This window comes from Dipodomys ordii, unplaced genomic scaffold (assembly GCF_000151885.1).
Source record: "Dipodomys ordii isolate 6190 unplaced genomic scaffold, Dord_2.0 Scaffold203, whole genome shotgun sequence".
Classification (NCBI taxonomy): Eukaryota; Metazoa; Chordata; class Mammalia; order Rodentia; family Heteromyidae; genus Dipodomys; species Dipodomys ordii.
This window is the reverse complement of record NW_012267419.1, coordinates 525,874-544,590: the sequence shown is the minus strand read 5'-3', so window position 1 is coordinate 544,590 and position 18,717 is coordinate 525,874. Positions and strand designations below refer to the sequence as shown.

The following is an 18,717-nucleotide window of genomic DNA, read 5'->3' as shown; positions in this document are numbered from 1 at the left end:
AACCTGTATTCCTTTCTCTCTCTGTCTCTGTCTCTCTCTCTCTGTCTCTCTGTCTCCCGCTGTCTCTCCCTGTCTGTCTGTCTCTGTCTCTCTCTCTGTGTCTCTCTTTCTCTCTGTCTGTCTCTCTTTCTCTCTCTGTCTCTCTGTCTCTGTCTGTCTCTGTCTCTTTCTGTCTCTCTCTCTCTTTCTCTCGGGTTGTTCTTGCTTTCTGACACTATAAAATTTTGCATCTTTTTTTAAGTACTTGAGCCTCAAACCAAGTCCTTTTTTTTGCTTTTGTTATTTTTTGAGTCATTTTTGCCAAAGCAAGTCTGAATTGTGATCCTCCTATTTATGTCTCCTGTATAGCTGGGATCACAAATGTGTGCCACCATGCTGAGCTTATTAGGTGACCAGAAAGCCTCACTAAATTTTTCCTGAGTTGTCCTTGAACCATGATCCTTTCCATCAATACTTACCAACCATCTGGGATTATAGGAAAGAGCCACTACACTGGGCCACAGTATTCTTTTCTTTTTTGAGACACAGTCTCATTTTTTAGCTCAGGCTGGCTTGGAACTCAATATGTAGGCCAGGAAGGCATTAAACACAAGATTCTCATGCCTCAGCCACCTGAGTTCTGGGATTGCAAGTGTGAAGCACTTCATTGGCATACTTTATTGTATACAATAGAATATTTCAAGAGCATGAAGAATAATATTTCACCTTTGGAATTGCTACTGAGTTCAGAATCCAACATTGTGCCATTATTGCATCAGGGGTCTTTTAGAAATAAAATGCTATCCATTGAGACAAAATATCCCTGTGTACTATATAATCTTAGTTCCCTAACTCCTTAGGGTTTATCAATATCATGAATTTAGTTGTCATACCTAGGCAAGTCTTATGTTATTACTATATATATAAGTATCCATCAAAGATATGCAGTGTAGTTTACTTGTTTAATTTTTTTCCACTAGTGAGGTTTAAACCAGGACCCTTTTGTTTGTTAGGCAGACATGTTACTGTTGAGCCACCCATCTAGCCCTTTTTTGCATTAGTTGTTTGCAAGATAGGGTCTTGCTTCCTGTCCAGGGACACACATGACCATGATCCACCTATTTTTCACTTCCCATTGTAGCTGAAGTAACATGCCCAGATTCTGTTCATACAGAATCTCCCAGACTTTTTTTTGTCAAAGGCTGGCCTGAAACTGCAACCTTTCTCATCTTAGCCTCCCATAGATATAGGATGACAAGCACATGATAACCATTCCATGCTATCAATTGAAAGGAGGTTTTGCCTGTATGTCTGTGGTGGTCCCAAACTGCTTTCTCATCCTCTTGAGCAACTACAGTTATAAACATGAGCAACAGACACCAAGGCCTCATGTTAAAAATTTTAAAGTGGTATATATTCCTAGCCTTTTATTCCTTTTATTCTTTTTTGCCAGTCCTGGGGCTTGAACTCACGGTCTGGGCACTGTCCCTGAGCTTCTTTTGCTCAAGACTAGCACTCTACCACTTAAGCCAAGCACCACTTCCAGTTTTTTCTGTTTATGTGGGACTGAGGAACTGAATCCAGGGCTTCATGCATGCTAGGCAGGCACTCTACCACTAAGCAACAATACCAGTTCCACCTTTTATTCTTTTTTTTTTGTCAGTTTTGGGGCCTGGGCACTGTCCCTGAGCTCTTCAGGTCAAGGATATTGCTCTACCACTTGAGCCACAGCACCACTTCCAGCTTTTTCTACTTATGTGGTGCTGAGGAATCGAACCCAGGGCACTCTACCACTGAGCCATCTTCCCAGCCCCCACCTTTCATTCTTAATGTAATGTTTTATGATTTTTTTAACTTTGGTAGCTCTAGTTTGTATGCCTTAATTCATTTTAGACGCATAAAATATTTTATCTGAGGAATATAGTCCAATTTGTGCATTCTATTTTTGTGCTTGTATATGCTAGTCCTAGAGTTTGAACTCAGGGCCTGGGCATTATGCCTGAGTTTTTTTGCTCAAGGCTAGCCCTGGCTAGCCATGGCTCCACTTCCAGCTTTTTGGTGGTTAATTTGAGACAAGAATCTCACAGACTTTACTGCCTGGGCTAGCGTCAAACTATGATCCTCAGATTTCAGCCTTCTGAGTAGTTAGGATTATAGATGTGAGCCACTGATGCTTGGCTCCACTCTATTATTGATGGAAATATAAGTTGTTTTTTTAAGAAGTTATATACCATGTTTCTATGAATATTTTTTTTTTTGTTAGTCATGGGTCTTGAACTCTGGGCCTGGGCACTGTCCCTCAGCTTTTCGGTCAAGGCTAGCGCTCTACCACTTGAGCCACAGCGCCACTTCTGGCTTTTTTCTTTTTGCTTATGTGGTGCTGAGGAATCGAACCCAGGGCCTCAGGCATGCAAGGCAAGAGCTCTACCACTGAGCCACCTTCCCAGCCCCCCTATGTTCTTCTTGCTCAAGACTAGCACTCTATCTTTTTGAGCCACAGTGCCACTTCTGGTTTTCTGGTGGTTAATTGGAGGTAAAGGTCTCACAGACTTTCTTGCCTGGACTGACTTTGAACCCCAATCCTCATATCTCAGCCTCCTGAGTAGCTAGCATGAGCCATCAGTGCTTGGCTTTCCATGAATATTCTTGTACATGTGATCATAGTTTTTACTTTCAGAATGAATTTTCAGTTACTTAGGCAAAGTTGCAGCCTATTTCTTTTATGCACTTTGTATAACACAAAGTTCCTTGTTCTTCTTTCTAGTCCTATCTTTTGATGGTACAGTATGAAATGTGGTAGAATTATCAAACTGCCTTTAGACACAGACTGTAACTTATGTGTTAAATTTGGTCTACCCAAAATCTTTTCAGTCCCCCAAATCACCCCACTGTTCTGAGATTTTTATTGAGAACTCTTTAGAAGCAAAAGTTTTTACAATATCATAACAAAACAGACTCATACTTTTAAACACAGATACTTGGGAGATAAACAGGAGATTGTGGTTTAAAGCCAACTCAAGCAAAAAATTAGCAAGATCATATCTCAAACAGCAATCTAGAAGTGGTGGTGCAGGCTGTAATCATCAGTTACTCAGGAGACATAGATAAGAGGATCCTAGTTTGAGGCTGGCTCTTGGCAAAATCACAAAACACTGCCTGAAAACTAAAGTAAAACTAAAGTAAAAAAGAAAAGATTAGAGGTGTGGCTCAAGTAGTCAAGAATTTGCCTAGTAAGGGAGAAGCCCTATGTGCTCCAGTACTACCACCAAAACAAAAACAACATAATCACTGGGTGCTGGTGGCTCATGGCTCATGCCTGTAATCCTAGCTACTCAGGAAGCTGAGATCTGAGGATCGAGGTGAAAAGCGAATCCAGGCAGGAAAGGCCATGAGACTCTTATCTCCAATTAACCACTAGAAAACCAGAAGTGGTACTATGGCTCAAGTGGTAGAGCACTTGCCTTAAGCTGAAGAGCTCAGGGATAACGCCCAGGCCCAGAGTTCAAGTACCATGACTAACACACACACACACACACACACACATACACACACACACACATCCATTAACAATCACAGCCATAAAGCAGTCCAATTAATTAAGTTCCCCAAAAGCTCTATTTGGACTCCACTGAAACCTAATTACTTATAAGCTTCACTGTCAGGGCTATAGGTAACCAAATTGTAAAGAAGACATCCAGCCAAAAACAGTTTTCTGGCTGTATGCTATTAGGAAAATTCTTACCTTCCATTGTCCTTTCCAAAAGATTTAAGGATTCTGGTTCTTTCTGTAGTATTTTATGTGATGTGTATTTTACATTTCTAGTCTGTAATTTTGGAAATGTCTAAGTCTGTATGGCTCATTTTCTCTTCTGCTATGCAGAAGAGACAATATATTCTACAATATTACAATTTACAACATTGCAAGACCTAGATCCTCAATCTATCCTCAAGTCTATTGTTGGTAGAAAGACTTTCAGTATTGTGCTTCTGTCCTAAAGGTAACTGCTATGGTTTCCATCCTGTGAACCTCTTTGGTTTTTTCAATTTAATTCTTGCTTTCCTTGGTTTAGACATTTATTTTTCCTCTATTATCAAATGACACATATTCAGACTCCCAAGTACAAATGGATCACAAATATGCACCACCATACCCAGCAAGAATTAGTGGTCTCAACAAAACAGATAGTCAAGACCCTGAAAATAGCCTTGGCAACCAGGAAGATCAAAACTCATATGTCAGAGGTGTTATCTACAGCAAAGCTAGTAGCAGACTAATATGTAGCTTAGTACCATGGTGTCTAGTATGAATAATTACTTGTTTGAACTTTAACTTCTCTTGATTTCAAATTAGGTGAGTTGATAGACTCTAGTTTAATTTCATTTTATGGAGGCAGGCCAGTGAGACAAGCTTTTCCTCTAGGTACAAGTAGCCAATATGGCCCTAAAAGCATCTGGTTAGGACTTTCAAAGGGTGAGGAGGAAAGCATGGGAGTAAAGGTTTATAAAGTTCTCAAACTGTCCTCAGTCACTGCACATAAATCTCCACAGAAACTGAAAGTCACACGTGGCCCAATTGTTTCAGGGTCCTCAGAGAAGTTCTCCCTTCCCCTCCCCCACTGATAGCTCATGCATAACAAAGTAGCTTTGGAGAAAAACAGGTCAAGGTCTCTTCTCTAACTTCTTATTGAGCCCTGCCACCCAAAATTCTCACTCTCCCTTGTTCTCAAATTGCAACACTGAGGAGGGAAAGGTAGCAGGAATAGGACCACTCTTTGGAAAACATCCAAACTCTGGTTTTCAAAAACAGTATCTTCCCCATATACCTGAGTGACTTCCTGGTGTGGTCTAATCCACTGAAAGGAAACTTGAAATTTGTGCAAATGGAAATAACAAATCATAATGATAATTTAAAACTGTACCAACGCTCTAGAAGTAGATGAAAAGTTATACTAGTTCTTCCTACAGGAGGTTACAAAGGATTCCAAACAAAAAGATCAACAGACACAGGCAACAGGAATTTCGACTTTGACACAAGAAAATAGTTTTTGTTAGTCTGAAAATAAAAGAAGTCAAAATAAAGCAGAGAGGACAAGCTCTAAGGGATATTGTTTTCAGGGTAGCCTTTAAGTTTCCATGAGTATTTGTATTTTGTAGTTTATTTAGTAAGTATTGTTTTGTTTTGTTCAAATAAACAGTGTAGAGGCTGTAGCTCTCTTCAGGAACTTGGAGTGTAAAATTAGGGAATGAACAGAACTAATACACAACTAACAGCAAAGAGTGCAATCCCTGAGCATGTGGACCTTTCCCTAGGCTCTTGGCTTTAAGGTTACCCTGTCTCTGAAATGCAAGACATGGCTAGGCTTTCAGCTTTGAAAAGCAGCAGGGAAATTAGGATGTCAGGTAGAGATCTGGCAACTCATACAAGAATGAATGTCTTGAGGGGCAAGCAAACCCTTTCATCTTAGTTTAAATGTCATAGCAGTTGCTCTAGGTAGGCCTATGGGGACACTGGCAGATCTTAGGTTCAATGAAAATAATAAATGCTGTGGAATAGCTCTTACTATTCCCAAGCCCAGTTTTAACTGCTTTACATTTATACATTCACTATTTGCAATCCCTATGGGAAAGGTACTGGGTAAGTTGGAAGGGGAAAGAGAAATGGGAAAAGAACCAGAGGAGAAAGTAGCAAGAAAAATTAAATCCAAGTCAAAAACTATTTGTTAAATGCTGATTCTGTCAGGGGATATGGTAATTCAAAAAAGGAAGGTATAAAGAAGAGAGGATGCTAGTAGCAAAAGGAAGAGGAAGAACAGAAGGAATAGGGAGAAGAGAAAACAAGGGAGGAGAAATAATAAAGATGTGAAAAGCTAGCCATATACATGATAGGCAGCAGCAAGACAAAAAACCTTCACCACGACCTCAGGAGTTGGACACACTGTCTGGGCTGAGGCAGAGACTGCTTTCTTTTGGCCTACCCTCTTACCCACTGTTACCACGAGGTTGGCACAGACTCTACACAATCTATTCAATAAGCAGCTGTGATCCCAGCAATATTTGGCCTGATTCCGGGGCAGTTAGCTTACACTGTGGTCTAGCCTGGGTGTTTCCCTACTTCAAATTACCCTTTGTGACATGTGAGCTTTTACTGTTTTCTCAAATAAACGACCTTCTAGAATTCCTTCTTCATTGATACAAGTACACATTTTGAGTCTTGAGGCAATATTGGACCAAAGGATATGTCCTCTTGCCACCTGCAGTATTTTTTTCTACAAAGTTGTGCAGAGGTCCCTTTCTAACATTTGCCATATGTTCAGATGATCACCTCAAGCATTTTTTCTCTTCTTGTTCCCCTCAACCCCCTTCTCAGAACAGACCCTTGCGGCCCCTCTGATCACCTATACTGATGACATTCCCATTCCCAGTCATCCTCCTCTACCAGAAGATAGGCAGCAACAAACATGCTTTCTCCATGCCCTTTGGGGGTGGGGGAGTCCCCCTCCAAAAGTACTTGCTGCTGCTGCCCAGCACCTGTCTTCCCCATACCCACCTCAGTCCTGAATTAATTCAGGTAGCTTCCCAGATGCATTGAATTGACAGAACTTGGAAATTCAGACTTGATCTCCGAAGACACTGGCCGTGGAGACATAGTCTTACAATCCAGAGAGGAAGGACAGTCTGAGCAAACCCCACCCTTTCATAGCCACTCAGTTCCCCTTTTTTGTTTCCTGACTTAAACCAATGTCTTTTTTCTTCTTAGCAATATGGTATCTGGTTCCTTGCTGCTGTCCCTATCTACCCCCCACCCCAACTGTCTCCGCCCTTCATTTGCTTGGGACCTCTCACACAACTATCTTGGGTCTAGTTCTGAAAGAACCTTTCTTTGCATTACTGGAGCCAATGAGACTCTGAACAAAGCTAGGTTGAGCAGACAGGTTGTCAGGCTACCTCCTCTGAGATAAAGAGAGAACATACCTAAGTGGCAGTCAGCATGGTCAGCATAGATAGAAAAAATGTAAGGGAAAGAGGAAAGATGCCCAATCTGCTGGAGTTTGAACTAAAGGATTGCCAAAGGAAAGTTTATTTAGAGTCTCCTATCCACTGAATTGGAGAAGTCTCAGGACTGCACATTTAAACTTGAAGGACAGACAGTACTGATACAGGGACACTGAAGTATACAGCCTGATGGAGGTGGAGGCAAGACTTCCCTTGCTGAGTCATTTTCTAAGAAAGTAATTTTCTACAGATAAAAATGCCAAAATGCAAGCCCACACAGTCGTATGCTTTTCCCTGTTTTCTGTGAATGCTGATTTTCTCCATTTAAGAATTAATCTCAGGAGCCAGACATGGTGACATACACCTGTAATTTCATTCAAGAGGCTGAGGCAGAAAGATCAAGAGAGTTCAAGGCCAGTTTTGCACTCATAGTGAGACCTTGTTTTAAAATAAAAGCTGTGGTAGCTCAAACCTATAATGCCAGCTGTTTGATATTAGAAGATTCTCATGTAAAGGCTAGTCTGGGCGAAAAGTTATCTGAGATCCCTATTTCAAACCACAAGCCTGGAGACCTTCCAGCATTGAGGAGGTATAGATAAGAGGATTAGAGAAGATTGAGGCCTGAGACTGACCATGGGCAAAAATGCAAGACTGTATATTTAAAATAACTAAAGCAAAAAAATAAACGAGGAGGGGACCAGCTGGAATGGAGAATGGGAGATGGTAACAGGGATGAATCTGATAGAAGTACACAATACACACATGTATACACATGTGTGTATATGCATACACGTAGACATATGAATATATATATATTTGAAAAAAGCATGACAAAATCCACTAAAAACTTAAAAAGTATAGTTAAAAAACAATATAGATATGGAGCTGGGAAGGTGGCTCAGTGGTAGAGTGCTTGCCTTGCATGCATGAGGCCCTGGGTTCGATTCCTCAGCACCACAAGCAGAAAAAGCTGGAAGGGCGCTGTGGCTCAAGTGGTAGGATACTAGCCTTGAGCTGAAGAGCTGAGGGACAGCGCCCAGGCCCAGAGTTTTCAGTCCCAACACCGACCAAAAAAAAAAAAAAACAATATAGATAGTAAATTTAATAAAAGTACAGTATATGTGTGTGTGTAAATACCACAGTGAAGTCTCTTTCGATGATTAATTCATCATAATTCTTTATTGGTTGTGGGGCTTGAACTCTGGGCCTGGGCACTGTCTCTGAGCTCTTCAGCTCAAGTGCTCTACCACTTGAGCCATGGTACCATTTCTGGTTTTCTGGTGATTAATTGGAGATAAGAGTCTCATGGAGTTTCCTGCCTGGGCTGGCTTTGAACCGAACTCCTCAGATCTCAGCCTTCTGAGTAGCTAGGATTACAGGCGTGAGCCATCGAAGCCCAGCCTAATTTATGATAATTTTTAAAACTGTTTTACTTGAAGTAAAAATAAAAAGGCTTGGAAGCATGGCTCAAGTGCCTAGGAAGTGAAAGGCCAAGTTCAAACCTCAGTAGCAAAATTATTTGATCTCAGAGATGAATTTATACTTTTCTGTTAATCATGTAAAGCAATAAACCAGACGAGGTATGTTACTTGAAGTCTCAAAGTGTTCTCCACAGCTTCCTAGCCTATGTTCGAGCAGCAATGATCTCCTAAGGATTTTCCAAGAAAATACAACTAGTATCAGTTGCAAATGGAGACAGTGGAAGAGCCCCTTTTGACTGATTTCCTTTTCCACTTGACTTTTGCCTGAAGGTGCTATATCCTAATATAGAAACAAACACAACTCCCAGGGTCCCAGGAGTCTGTCAGATTATTTTTTTTTGGTTGGTCACAGGGCTTGAATACAGGGCCTAGGCTCAGGACCTGGGCTCTTTTGCTCAGGGCTATTGCTCTACCACTTTGAGCCACAGCATCACTTCTGGCTTTCTGGTAGTTAATGACATCGCCCCATTTGTTAGGAAATGGAAAGACTTGGAAAAAAATTATATTAAGTGAAGTAAGCTAGGCCCCCAAAAAATAGGTCCCATAGTTTCCCTTATAAGCAATAACTAGTATATGTCTAGGACAAGCAGGAAAGTTCAAAAGCTATGTACATATGACCATATAATATGATGTTAAGCGACCGGGCGCTGGTGGCTCACGCCTGTAATCCTAGCTACTCAGGAGGCTGAGATCTGAGGATCGCAGTTCAAAGCCAGCCCGGGCAGGAGAGACCGTAAGACTCCTATCTCCAATAAACCACCAGAAAACTGGAAATGGCACTGTAGCTCAAGTGGTAGAGCACTCGCCTTGAGCTGAAGAGCTGAGGGACAGCGCCCAGGCCCAGAGTTCAAGCCCCACAACCGACCCCCCCAAAATATGATGTTAAGCGAAATGAACCCCAAGATAGGGACACAAATGGTTTTTTTCTTTCTTGCTATTGTTTTTCACATATTTATAATGTACTATGTAATTTTTTTGTTTCTTTTGTATGTTCTTCCCCCACGGTATAACTCCTGTTTTCACTGTATTTGATTCTGGTGCCCTGCATCTTGTACATACATTTTTATAATTTGGGGAGGGGAAGGGAAATAACAAAATGCTTAAATAAGGATACTGGTTGACCCATTGTAACAATGAGATGTACAAGACACTATGTTGAAAACTAACTTTACAACTTTGGGGGTGGGGAAGGAGGGAGGAGTTGAGGGGGGGTGGGGAGGGAAGGGATGGTAAGAAAAAAACAAAGGAGGAGGTAACAATGCTCGATAGGAAATGTATTCATTACCTTACTCATGTAACTGTAACCACCCTCTGTACAGTATTTTTTACACTAAAAAGCATATATATGAGTGTCATGGATTTTCCTGCCCAGGCTAGCTTTGAACTGCAATCCTTGGATCTCAGCCTCCTAAGTAGCTAGGATTACAGGCGTGAGCGTGGCTATCAGAATTTTTAAGGCAATAGCATGTTCATTTAAGAACATTTACATGATAATGGAGTGATTAACTTTCACATTGGCACAAGGCAAATGGGCACCACATAGTGTACACATCTCAACCCACTTTAGTGACAAGTTATCTTCTTTCACAAGTTACCTGAAATAGCAGCTCCCATAATTGCATCATCATTGGCCACTGGCATCCACCTTCCTTCCCCTTCTTCAGCCAGATTTTCCTTGTTGCCACATGTCCTACCACCTTCTGAAAGTCCATCTTGAGATGGAGACTGGGAGTTGATAGGGACACAATTGGAAAACTAGACAATGAGGAGGACAAGGGAAGAAACCAAGTGAACCAAGGCTCTTCTTCACCCTTTGCCCATGACAACAACTCTAGCACACTCACCCATATCTATAGGACCTTACCTAATGGTGCAAAAAAACGACATCATATTATCTCAAAAGATTCCTAATGTAATGTTAGTTCCTGTTTTGGTGCTACCTGTTCAGCATTTCTATTAATGATCCCTGAGGAAGATTGAAAAAGTAACCTAGTTAATCTGTGAGTAGTGCAAGGTGTTGCTACACTGGATGACAAAAGCAGGCAATAATGCCCCAAAGATCCTGATCATCTGATGTGAAAAGGCAAATTCGGCAGAATAAGGATGATGTACCATGATTAGGCCCTAACTTTGAATTTCAAATGGCTCTAGATAAAAGTAGGGTAGCAATAACATTTTTTAGGAATGGTTCTGAGAGTTTGCTTGTACAAATCAAAAGAAATGTCATATCATAACATAGCTGACGGAAAATCCAAAGTGATTGTTAGGATTTCTTGTAGAAGTAAAACGTTTTGACAGAAGATTGTGAATATGCCATATACTTTGTAAGGCCAGGCCACACCTAGAGACCTATTGTTAAGTTCTGAGTGCCTCATTTTAGGATAAACTAATGAGTAAAGGCCCATCCAAAATACAGACCAGCATTGATATACAGATTTTGAGTTATAAAGATAAATAAGTTTTGGAAATCTAAGGTACAGCACAGTGGCTATAGTTAATAATACTGTACTGTTTAGATGAAATTTGTTAGAACAGATACATGTCCTCATTACAGATACATACAAAACAATAACTGAGTGCTGATTGATGTGCTTATAAATTTGACAATGGTAATCACAGAATATTATGAGCACATTATATATGTTGAAGATATTCAATGTTCTCTATTAAATATTTTGTATTTTAAACAAAATTTCCATATCATATCATATGGGGAACTCTAGGAATAAAGCTGATTAGATGAAGAGGGACTATATTTATTGTCTTCATGTTACTAACATTAAAAAAAAAACAGTCTGCCAGGCACCAGTGGCTTATGCCTGTAATCCTGACTAATCATGAGGTTGAGATTTGAGGATTGTGGTTCAAAGCCAGCTCCGGGAAGAAATATCTGTGAGACTCTTTTTTTTCTTTCTTTTTTTTGGAGGGGGAGGGGAGAGTCCAGTCATGGGCCCGAACTCTGGGCCTGGGCGCTGTTCCTCAGCTCTTCAGCTCAAGGCTAGTGCTCTACCATTTGAGCCACAGCGCCACTTGCAGCTTTTTTCTTTTTGCTTATGTGGTGCTGAGGAATCGAACCCAGGGCCTCAAGCATGCAAGGCAAGCGCTCTACCACTGAGCCACCTTCCCAGCCTCTGTGAGAATCTTATACCCAATAAATTATTCAGAAAAAGCCAGTGCTGTGACTCAAAGTGGTAAGTGCAAGCCTTGAGCACAAAGAGGTTCATGCTCATGGACAGTGCCCAGGCCCCGAGTTCAAGCCCTAGGGCCAGCTAAATAGATAATAGATAAATAAATAAATAAAACACTGAGAAGCTAATGACATGTCTATAATCTAGCTACTTGGAAGGATGAGATTATAGAGGATCTCAGTTTCAGGCCAGCCCAGGCAGAAAAGTCTGCTAGACTTCACAATAATCAGCAAGAACATAGGGCTGAAGCCATGACTCAAATGGTAGAACAATCAAGCTAAGCAATGTGAGGTTCTTACTCAAATCCCTGTACCTCTAATGATAACAATAATAATAGGCCTTTAGAAACATTCTAAAAGTCAGTCAGATTGCTTTAAATGTCTGCAGAGAGAAAAATACAAGGAGACTTCAGGCAGTATTGGGGGAAATTTTATGAAAAGTAAAAGTGCTTTTACAAGCAGCATGTATGGATGTAATTATCTTATTGAAAAGACCATCCAACAACAAAGAGGGTGACCAGAGAGTTGGCTCTGGACTTATGCTTCAGGACTTCAAGTTCCTTATCCTTTAATCCACCTGCTTCTCCTCTTGCCTCTCAGTCCATTCTCTGTCCTGCAGATGCACCTGCTTCTTCAGTGTAATACAGTGATTAGATGACAAGACCACATTCCAGCTTCAGAAAATAACCCTCTAAGTGGTTACTCAAATTCAGAGTTCCTGATGCCTCAGTTTCCTCCCTTAGTAAGCAGGAATGAAATGCTATATACCTCCTGGGTGTTGTCAGGATTAAAAGAGGTTACATGTAAGGTGGTTACAAAAATACCTAACATAAGTGCTCCATAATTGTTAACTATTATAATTAGCAGAACACAACAGCAGTGTTGTATATAATAGTAAAGGAACCCAGGCTCTGGAGTCAGATTACTTGGGTCTGCATCTTGAATCCACTAAATACTGGTGACAATAGAACAAGGTTTTTTTTAACATCCCACAGACTCATTATCTTTGCAGGTGTAATGGGAACAATAGTACCCCCTGTTTCCTAGAATTACTGTGTGGATTGTATGGAACAATTCATTTTTAAGTTCAACATTCTTCAAACTTTCTCAGCTAGATTGTTACTTTACTTATTCCTACTTGCTAGTTAGGTGTTCTATCATCAGAGCTATGTCCCATAGAAGCTGTAATTGTTCCCTAGCACAAGAGGCTCTTTAATATCTCACTGTTTCACTTCTTGAAACTTCTTGGGGCATAGCAGGTACTGAGATTTGAGCTGATATTTTAAAATACAAAACTTTTCTCAGGTATCAGTGGGTCACACCTGTAATCCAAGCTACTCAGGAGACTGAGATCTATTTGAAGCCATCCAAGGCAGACAAATCTAAGAGCCATGACCCAGGCCTTTTTGCTTTTGTTGTTTGTGGGCTTGAACTCTGGGCTTGGGCGCTGTCCTGTGCTCTTCAGCTCAAGGCAAGCGCTCTACCGCTTGAGTTTTCTAGTGGTTTATTGGAGATAAGAGTCTCATGACTTTTCTGCCGGGGCTGGCTTTGAACCATGATCCTCAGATCTCAGCCTCCCGAGTAGCTAGGATTACAGGCATGAGCCACCAATGCCCAGCTTTTGTTGTTGTTGTTTAGACTGCCCGGGACAGTCTCAGACCATGATCCTCCTCATCTCAGCTTCCAGAGTAGCTAGGTTTACAGGCATATTCCACCACCTGGTCTCTGTTAGACGGTCTTTTTTTTTGGGGGGGGGGGTCCAGTCGTGGGGCCTGAACTCTGGGCCTGGGCTCTGTCCCTCAACTCTTCAGTTCAAGGCTAGCACTCTACCACTTGAGCCACAGTGCCACTTCTGGCTTTTTTCTTTTGGCAGTGCCACTTCTGGCTTTTTTCTTTTGGCAGTGCCACTTCTGGCTTTTTTCTTTTGGCAGTGCCACTTTTGGTTTTTTCTTTTTGCTTATGTGGTGCTGAGGAATCAAACCCAGGGCCTCATGCATGAAGGCAAGCGCTCTACCACTGAGCCACCTTCCCAGCCCTGTTAGACTGTCTTGAGATCTAATACATGTCTGCTGTCAGGTATGCAGGGAATCTCACTCTTGGTCCATATAGCATAAGTGGACAATTTTCTTTTTTTCTTCTTTTTGGCCAGTCCTGGAGCTTGGCCGCTGTCCCTGAGCTTCTCTGTGTTCAAGGCTAGTACTCTTCCCATTTGAGCCACAGGACCACTGGTGGCTTTTTCTTATATGTGGTACTGAGGAATCAAACCCAGGGCTTTGTGCATGCTAGGCAAGCACTCTACCACTAAACCATAGTCCCAGCCCAAGTGGACAATTTTCTATCATCACATTTCAGAACTAGGAGCAGCCAACTTATTTCTTCAACTAAACAATTTGTTGCTTTGAGCTGGACACTGGTGGCTCATGCCTGTATCCTAATTACTGAGAAGACTGAGGCTAAGATTGGAGGATCAAGGTTTGAAGTCAGCCCTGGCAGGAAAGCTCATGAGACTCATCTCCAATTAAGCACCAAAAAGCCAGAAGTGGATTTGTGGCTCAAGTGGTAGAGCACTAGCCTTGAGTGAAAAAAGCTAAGGGAACCGGGTGCCAGTGCCTCACGCCTATGGTTCTAGCTACTGAGGAAGCTGAGATCTGAGGATAGCAGTTCAAAGCCAGCCAGGGCAGGAAAGTCCTTGAGACTCATATCCAATAAACCACTCAGAGGTGCTGGTGGCTCACGCCTGTAATCCTAGCTACTCAGGAGGCTGAGATCTGAGGATCGCGGTTCAAAGCCAGCCCAGGCAGGAGAGACTGTGAGACTCCTATCTCCAATAAAACCACCAGAAAACCGGAAGTGGCGCTGTAGCTCAAGTGGTAGAGAGCTCGCCTTGAGCTGAAGAGCTGAGGGACAGCACCCAGGCCCAGAGTTTAAGCCCCACAGCCGACCAAAAAAAAAACACTCAGAAAACCAGAAGTCGAGCAGTGGCTCAAGTTCTAGAGCACTAGCCTTGAGCTGAAGAGCTGAGGGACAGCGTTCAAGCCCAGTATTCAAACCCATGACCAACAACAAGGCCAGGCCCTTAGTTCAAGCTCCAGTACCCATCCAACCCACCCCAACACGTGCATGCATGGCTTAGTGTTGCTTTAATGCAGATCATTGTTCCTATTGTTCAATGGACTCTGTCCATAATTGAACATCCTGATCACACTAGCTTACTGGACCCCTCCTTCTAGCAGAGTGCTTGACACAAAATAGGCATTCAATAAACGCCTGTTTGTTAAGCGTACCAATTAGCCAAGTAAGTGATAGATGAACTGGAGAAAGTTGCTCCCACCAAGACTTCACTAAACCAGCAGCTCTTGGAGAAACGTAGAAAGATGTTCCCAGGAACCTTGAAGTGGCTCAGGAAAGAAACATACATAGGGAGCCTATTCCCATGACACAAATATAAGCTCTCAGGTATAGGGTGGCCAGAGATCCTGGGAAGAGCATTGCTTCCTTCACTTATCACTACCGTGTAGCAGCAGCCGCCAAAGTTATGAAATAAGGAAAAGCTGTAAGGCTGGGGGAGGGAGGAAGTAGAGTGAGATGTAAAGACTTGGTGGTGGAACACCACCGCCCCCCCCCCGGCCCCGCCCTGCTCTCGGTTGGATCCTCTGAACCGTCAGATGGCGCTATGCAAGGAACCTTAGACTCTATGGTTGCTCCTTCCGACTCCGGAGGAAGTCCGGCCCGGAAGCTCCTATATACTTCCGTTTCCAGCCCTGCCTCTTTCTTTTGGCGCTGCTGCGGGCTTCCTGCCACCATGGTAGGCTCTTGGTTGGGGCTCTGGTAACAATCCATCTTAATCCTCATTCCATCTACCATGGTACTGTCGGGTCGGTATTGTCCCAATAAGCTGGCCCACTGCATGGCCCCTATGTACCAAAGAAATCCGAAAGTGGTGGAAGGGACCCTGAAAAAACAGGTCTCCGGGGCGCGGAACTGAAGTGGGGTCTGTGAGTCGTGGGTGGGGCTTATAAGGTTTCTTGTTTCCTGGGTTTAAACGGTGGGCGCAGTGTTTGAAGCGAGTGTGGGGAATCTCGGCTACTCTGGAATCGTTGTTCGCTAACAACCCAGTCTTTGTAGTATTCGTCAACTTGAGCTACGTCCGGAAGGGCACTGTATTCCAATAACCGCACGTTTTGAATGTTTACTAGGTTAACGTTCCTAAAACCCGCCGTACTTTTTGTAAGAAGTGTGGCAAGCACCAACCTCACAAAGTAACACAGTACAAGAAGGGCAAGGATTCTCTGTATGCCCAGGGTAAGATGACTCTTATGTGATTTGTTTTGCTTGCCAGAGGGTGATTGGGAGGGGAGCCTGGGAGATGACAGGATCTCAACTAGTCTAGGCTGTTCTCAGTTTCCCAGCTGCTGGTATTACTCCGAGCTCAGGGAGTTGATTTTGATGTATGTTCTCTACCTGCCCCCTGCTGCCCCTATATTAATGCAAGAGAGCCCAAGATTTATCCAAGTGTCTGTTGTGATAGGTAGGGGAAAGGATGCCATTGTTAAGTCCCCACGTGTTTACAATGTATTCCAGTCACCCCCTTCTGATTGCTCTCCCTCCCCTAGACAGAGTGTCTCAGGCTTCATTTCTGTGTTTACTTCATTGTTTGTGATCTTTGCCACAACATAACAAATAACTTCTGCCCCCTCTCCCCCAGGAAAGCGTCGTTATGACAGGAAGCAGAGTGGCTATGGCGGTCAGACTAAGCCAATTTTCCGGAAAAAAGTTAGTGGTTTTTACTAATTGCCATGCTAATTAATTGTAACGATCTTGTATTTGTCATCTGTTGTACTACATGATAGAATTGATCTCAGCAAAGTTAGTCCAGTTGCCTGTAGTGATATACCTAGTAAGTGGACTTAGAAGTGTTACTTAAACTCTTACTTTGCTCAACAGTACGGAACTGCCTCAATATTTTAATTTTCTGTTAAGCTTCCAAAGAGGCAAAAAGTGATGGTGCCCTCAAGTGGAAATAAATCTGGTCAGTGTTGTCATCATGTCTGAATCCTCCAACCTTGGTTGCAGTAAAAATTTGTTTTGAGCGGCTGAAGTATGTGTAACTCACTGGTTAAGCTCTTGCTGGCTATCTCCTGGAAGATGCCTGAGGTTCTATCCCAGAACTCCAACAACAACAACAAAGGAAAAAAACATTTAAAAAATTCTTGCTGGGCACTGGTGGCTCACGCCTGTAATCCTAGCTACTCAGGAGGCTGAGATCTGAGGACCACAGTCCAGAGCCAGCCTCGGCAGGAAAGTCCATGAGACTCTTTTCTCCAATAAACCATTCAGAAAACCGGAAGTGGTGCTGTGGATCAAGTGGTAGAGTACTAGCCTTGAACTTAGAGCTCAGGGGCAGTGCCCAGAGTTCAAGCCTCACGACCCTCAAAAAAAAAAAATTCTTCCCTTAGAGTAGCCATTTAGTCCTTCCACTGGTATCCTAAATTCTATATAATGCCTCTGGCTAGGTTTTGGTTTTGTTTGATAGAAGGTCTCACTATATAGTTCAGGTTTAAGTTTTTGTAGATAGGGTCTGATAACTACAAACTAGCACCAGAACTCTATAAAGAGGTGGGCTTTAAAAGTTGAGGATTAGTGGAGAATGTGTCTTTGAGTAGTCTCATTAAACAATAAATTCAAGGTACAACTGTAGGTAATTTGTGAAAAAAAATTTTTTGCAGGCTAAAACTACAAAGAAGATTGTGCTGAGACTTGAATGTGTTGAGCCCAACTGTAGATCTAAGAGAATGCTAGCTATTAAGAGATGCAAACATTTTGAATTGGGTGGAGATAAAAAGAGAAAGGTATGTTCTTTACAACAACAGCTTTATGCTTTAATTTGGAGCAGTGATGATTTGTACTTGGACATTCTAAAACATGAGTTTTCCTAAGTGCTTGGGACCCAATTTTGTAGTTTCTAAATTTATGGGACTATGTGCATAGTCCTTAAGATGAAGACATAAAATTGCACATAAATGGTGATACCTAAAATGATTCAGATTTTTGGTGTGAGCTTTCAAAAGGAAAGAGGACAATAAGCAGACTAGTATGCTGATCCCCTTAAAACTAATGTTCTTGATAGAATGGTGGTACTTTGTAAAACAACTCTTTTCCTATTCTGTTACAGGGGCAAGTGATCCAGTTTTAAGCTCCAACTTTCGTTATGAAGACAATAAAATTGTGAGGTCAAATTCACTTCATTTGGTTGCTTTGGTCTTTTGGGAGGGAATAATCATCAAAATTCTCCTTGGATGTTTTTCATGTTTCTTAGTACTTCCATTTGATTGGATGTGAATGGCTAAGTTTACATCTGGTGTTTTGATGGGATTCCCTTTGGTGTTAAGCAAAAATGTTAGCCAGACGGCTCACCTGAAATTAGAGTGACTTGGGAATCCAGAGATAGAGGTAGGGCTCAAGTGGCCACGAGTTAAATTCCCAGAACCACAAAATAAAAATAAAAAGCAAATGATGCTGGTTATATGGTTACAGAGACTTAGGTTCCAGGATAATAGCAGAGCAGTAACATCCAAAGAGACTAATAAAAGTTTACTAAAAGGTAAATAATTTCATACTTTTGATACTTAAGGCATCTTATTAACACAGGCCCTGTTCTCTATGTATAATATACTCTATTAGGTATCACATCTTTAGTACACTCCCTTAAGCATTTATCCTACACATCTTACTAGCATTGCAAAGAACATAATTTACTGTGTTAAGCGTCCTAAGAAATTTTAACTACGAATTTTGTGTCCTTTTTAAAAATGTCTCAATGTAGTTTAAAATTACACATCCTTTTCCTCTTACCCTATCCTTCTGTTTACTTATCTTTAGATCTTTATTCAGCAACAAAACCTAGTTAAGTCTGTAGTTAGCAATTCTGTTTCTGTCAACTGGATATTGCTTTTATGAAAATTGGTAATTGAAGGTAAAATCGTTTCCACATACTTTTGTGGGTATTTCCATTCTTAGGGCTTAAGCTCGGAGGAGGCACTGTCCTTGAGCTTTTGTGCACAAACTAGTGCACTGCCA

General features: G+C 41.9%; 2 protein-coding genes across 3 annotated transcripts in view; one reads left to right on the top strand and one right to left on the bottom strand.

Moving 5' to 3' along the window:
- Btk (Bruton agammaglobulinemia tyrosine kinase) overlaps positions 1 to 6,720 on the bottom strand; it is a 35,284-nt gene extending 28,564 nt beyond the window's left edge. The window contains exon 1 of one of the 2 annotated variants that reach the window (XM_013035095.1): positions 6,527 to 6,720. The gene's annotated coding sequence lies outside the window, so the exon portion shown is untranslated. The remainder of the gene's footprint in view (positions 1 to 6,526) is intronic. The other variant, XM_013035094.1, reaches the window with a different exon arrangement.
- An 8,645-nt stretch (positions 6,721 to 15,365) lies between these two features.
- On the top strand, positions 15,366 to 17,885 carry LOC105999911 (60S ribosomal protein L36a). The gene is made up of 5 exons (XM_013035069.1): positions 15,366 to 15,445; positions 15,837 to 15,942; positions 16,346 to 16,413; positions 17,367 to 17,489; positions 17,813 to 17,885. The coding sequence occupies exons 1-5, from the start codon at positions 15,443 to 15,445 to the stop codon at positions 17,831 to 17,833; spliced, it is 321 nt and encodes a 106-aa protein (XP_012890523.1). The 5' UTR covers positions 15,366 to 15,442; the 3' UTR covers positions 17,834 to 17,885.
- Positions 17,886 to 18,717: the final 832 nt, after the last annotated feature.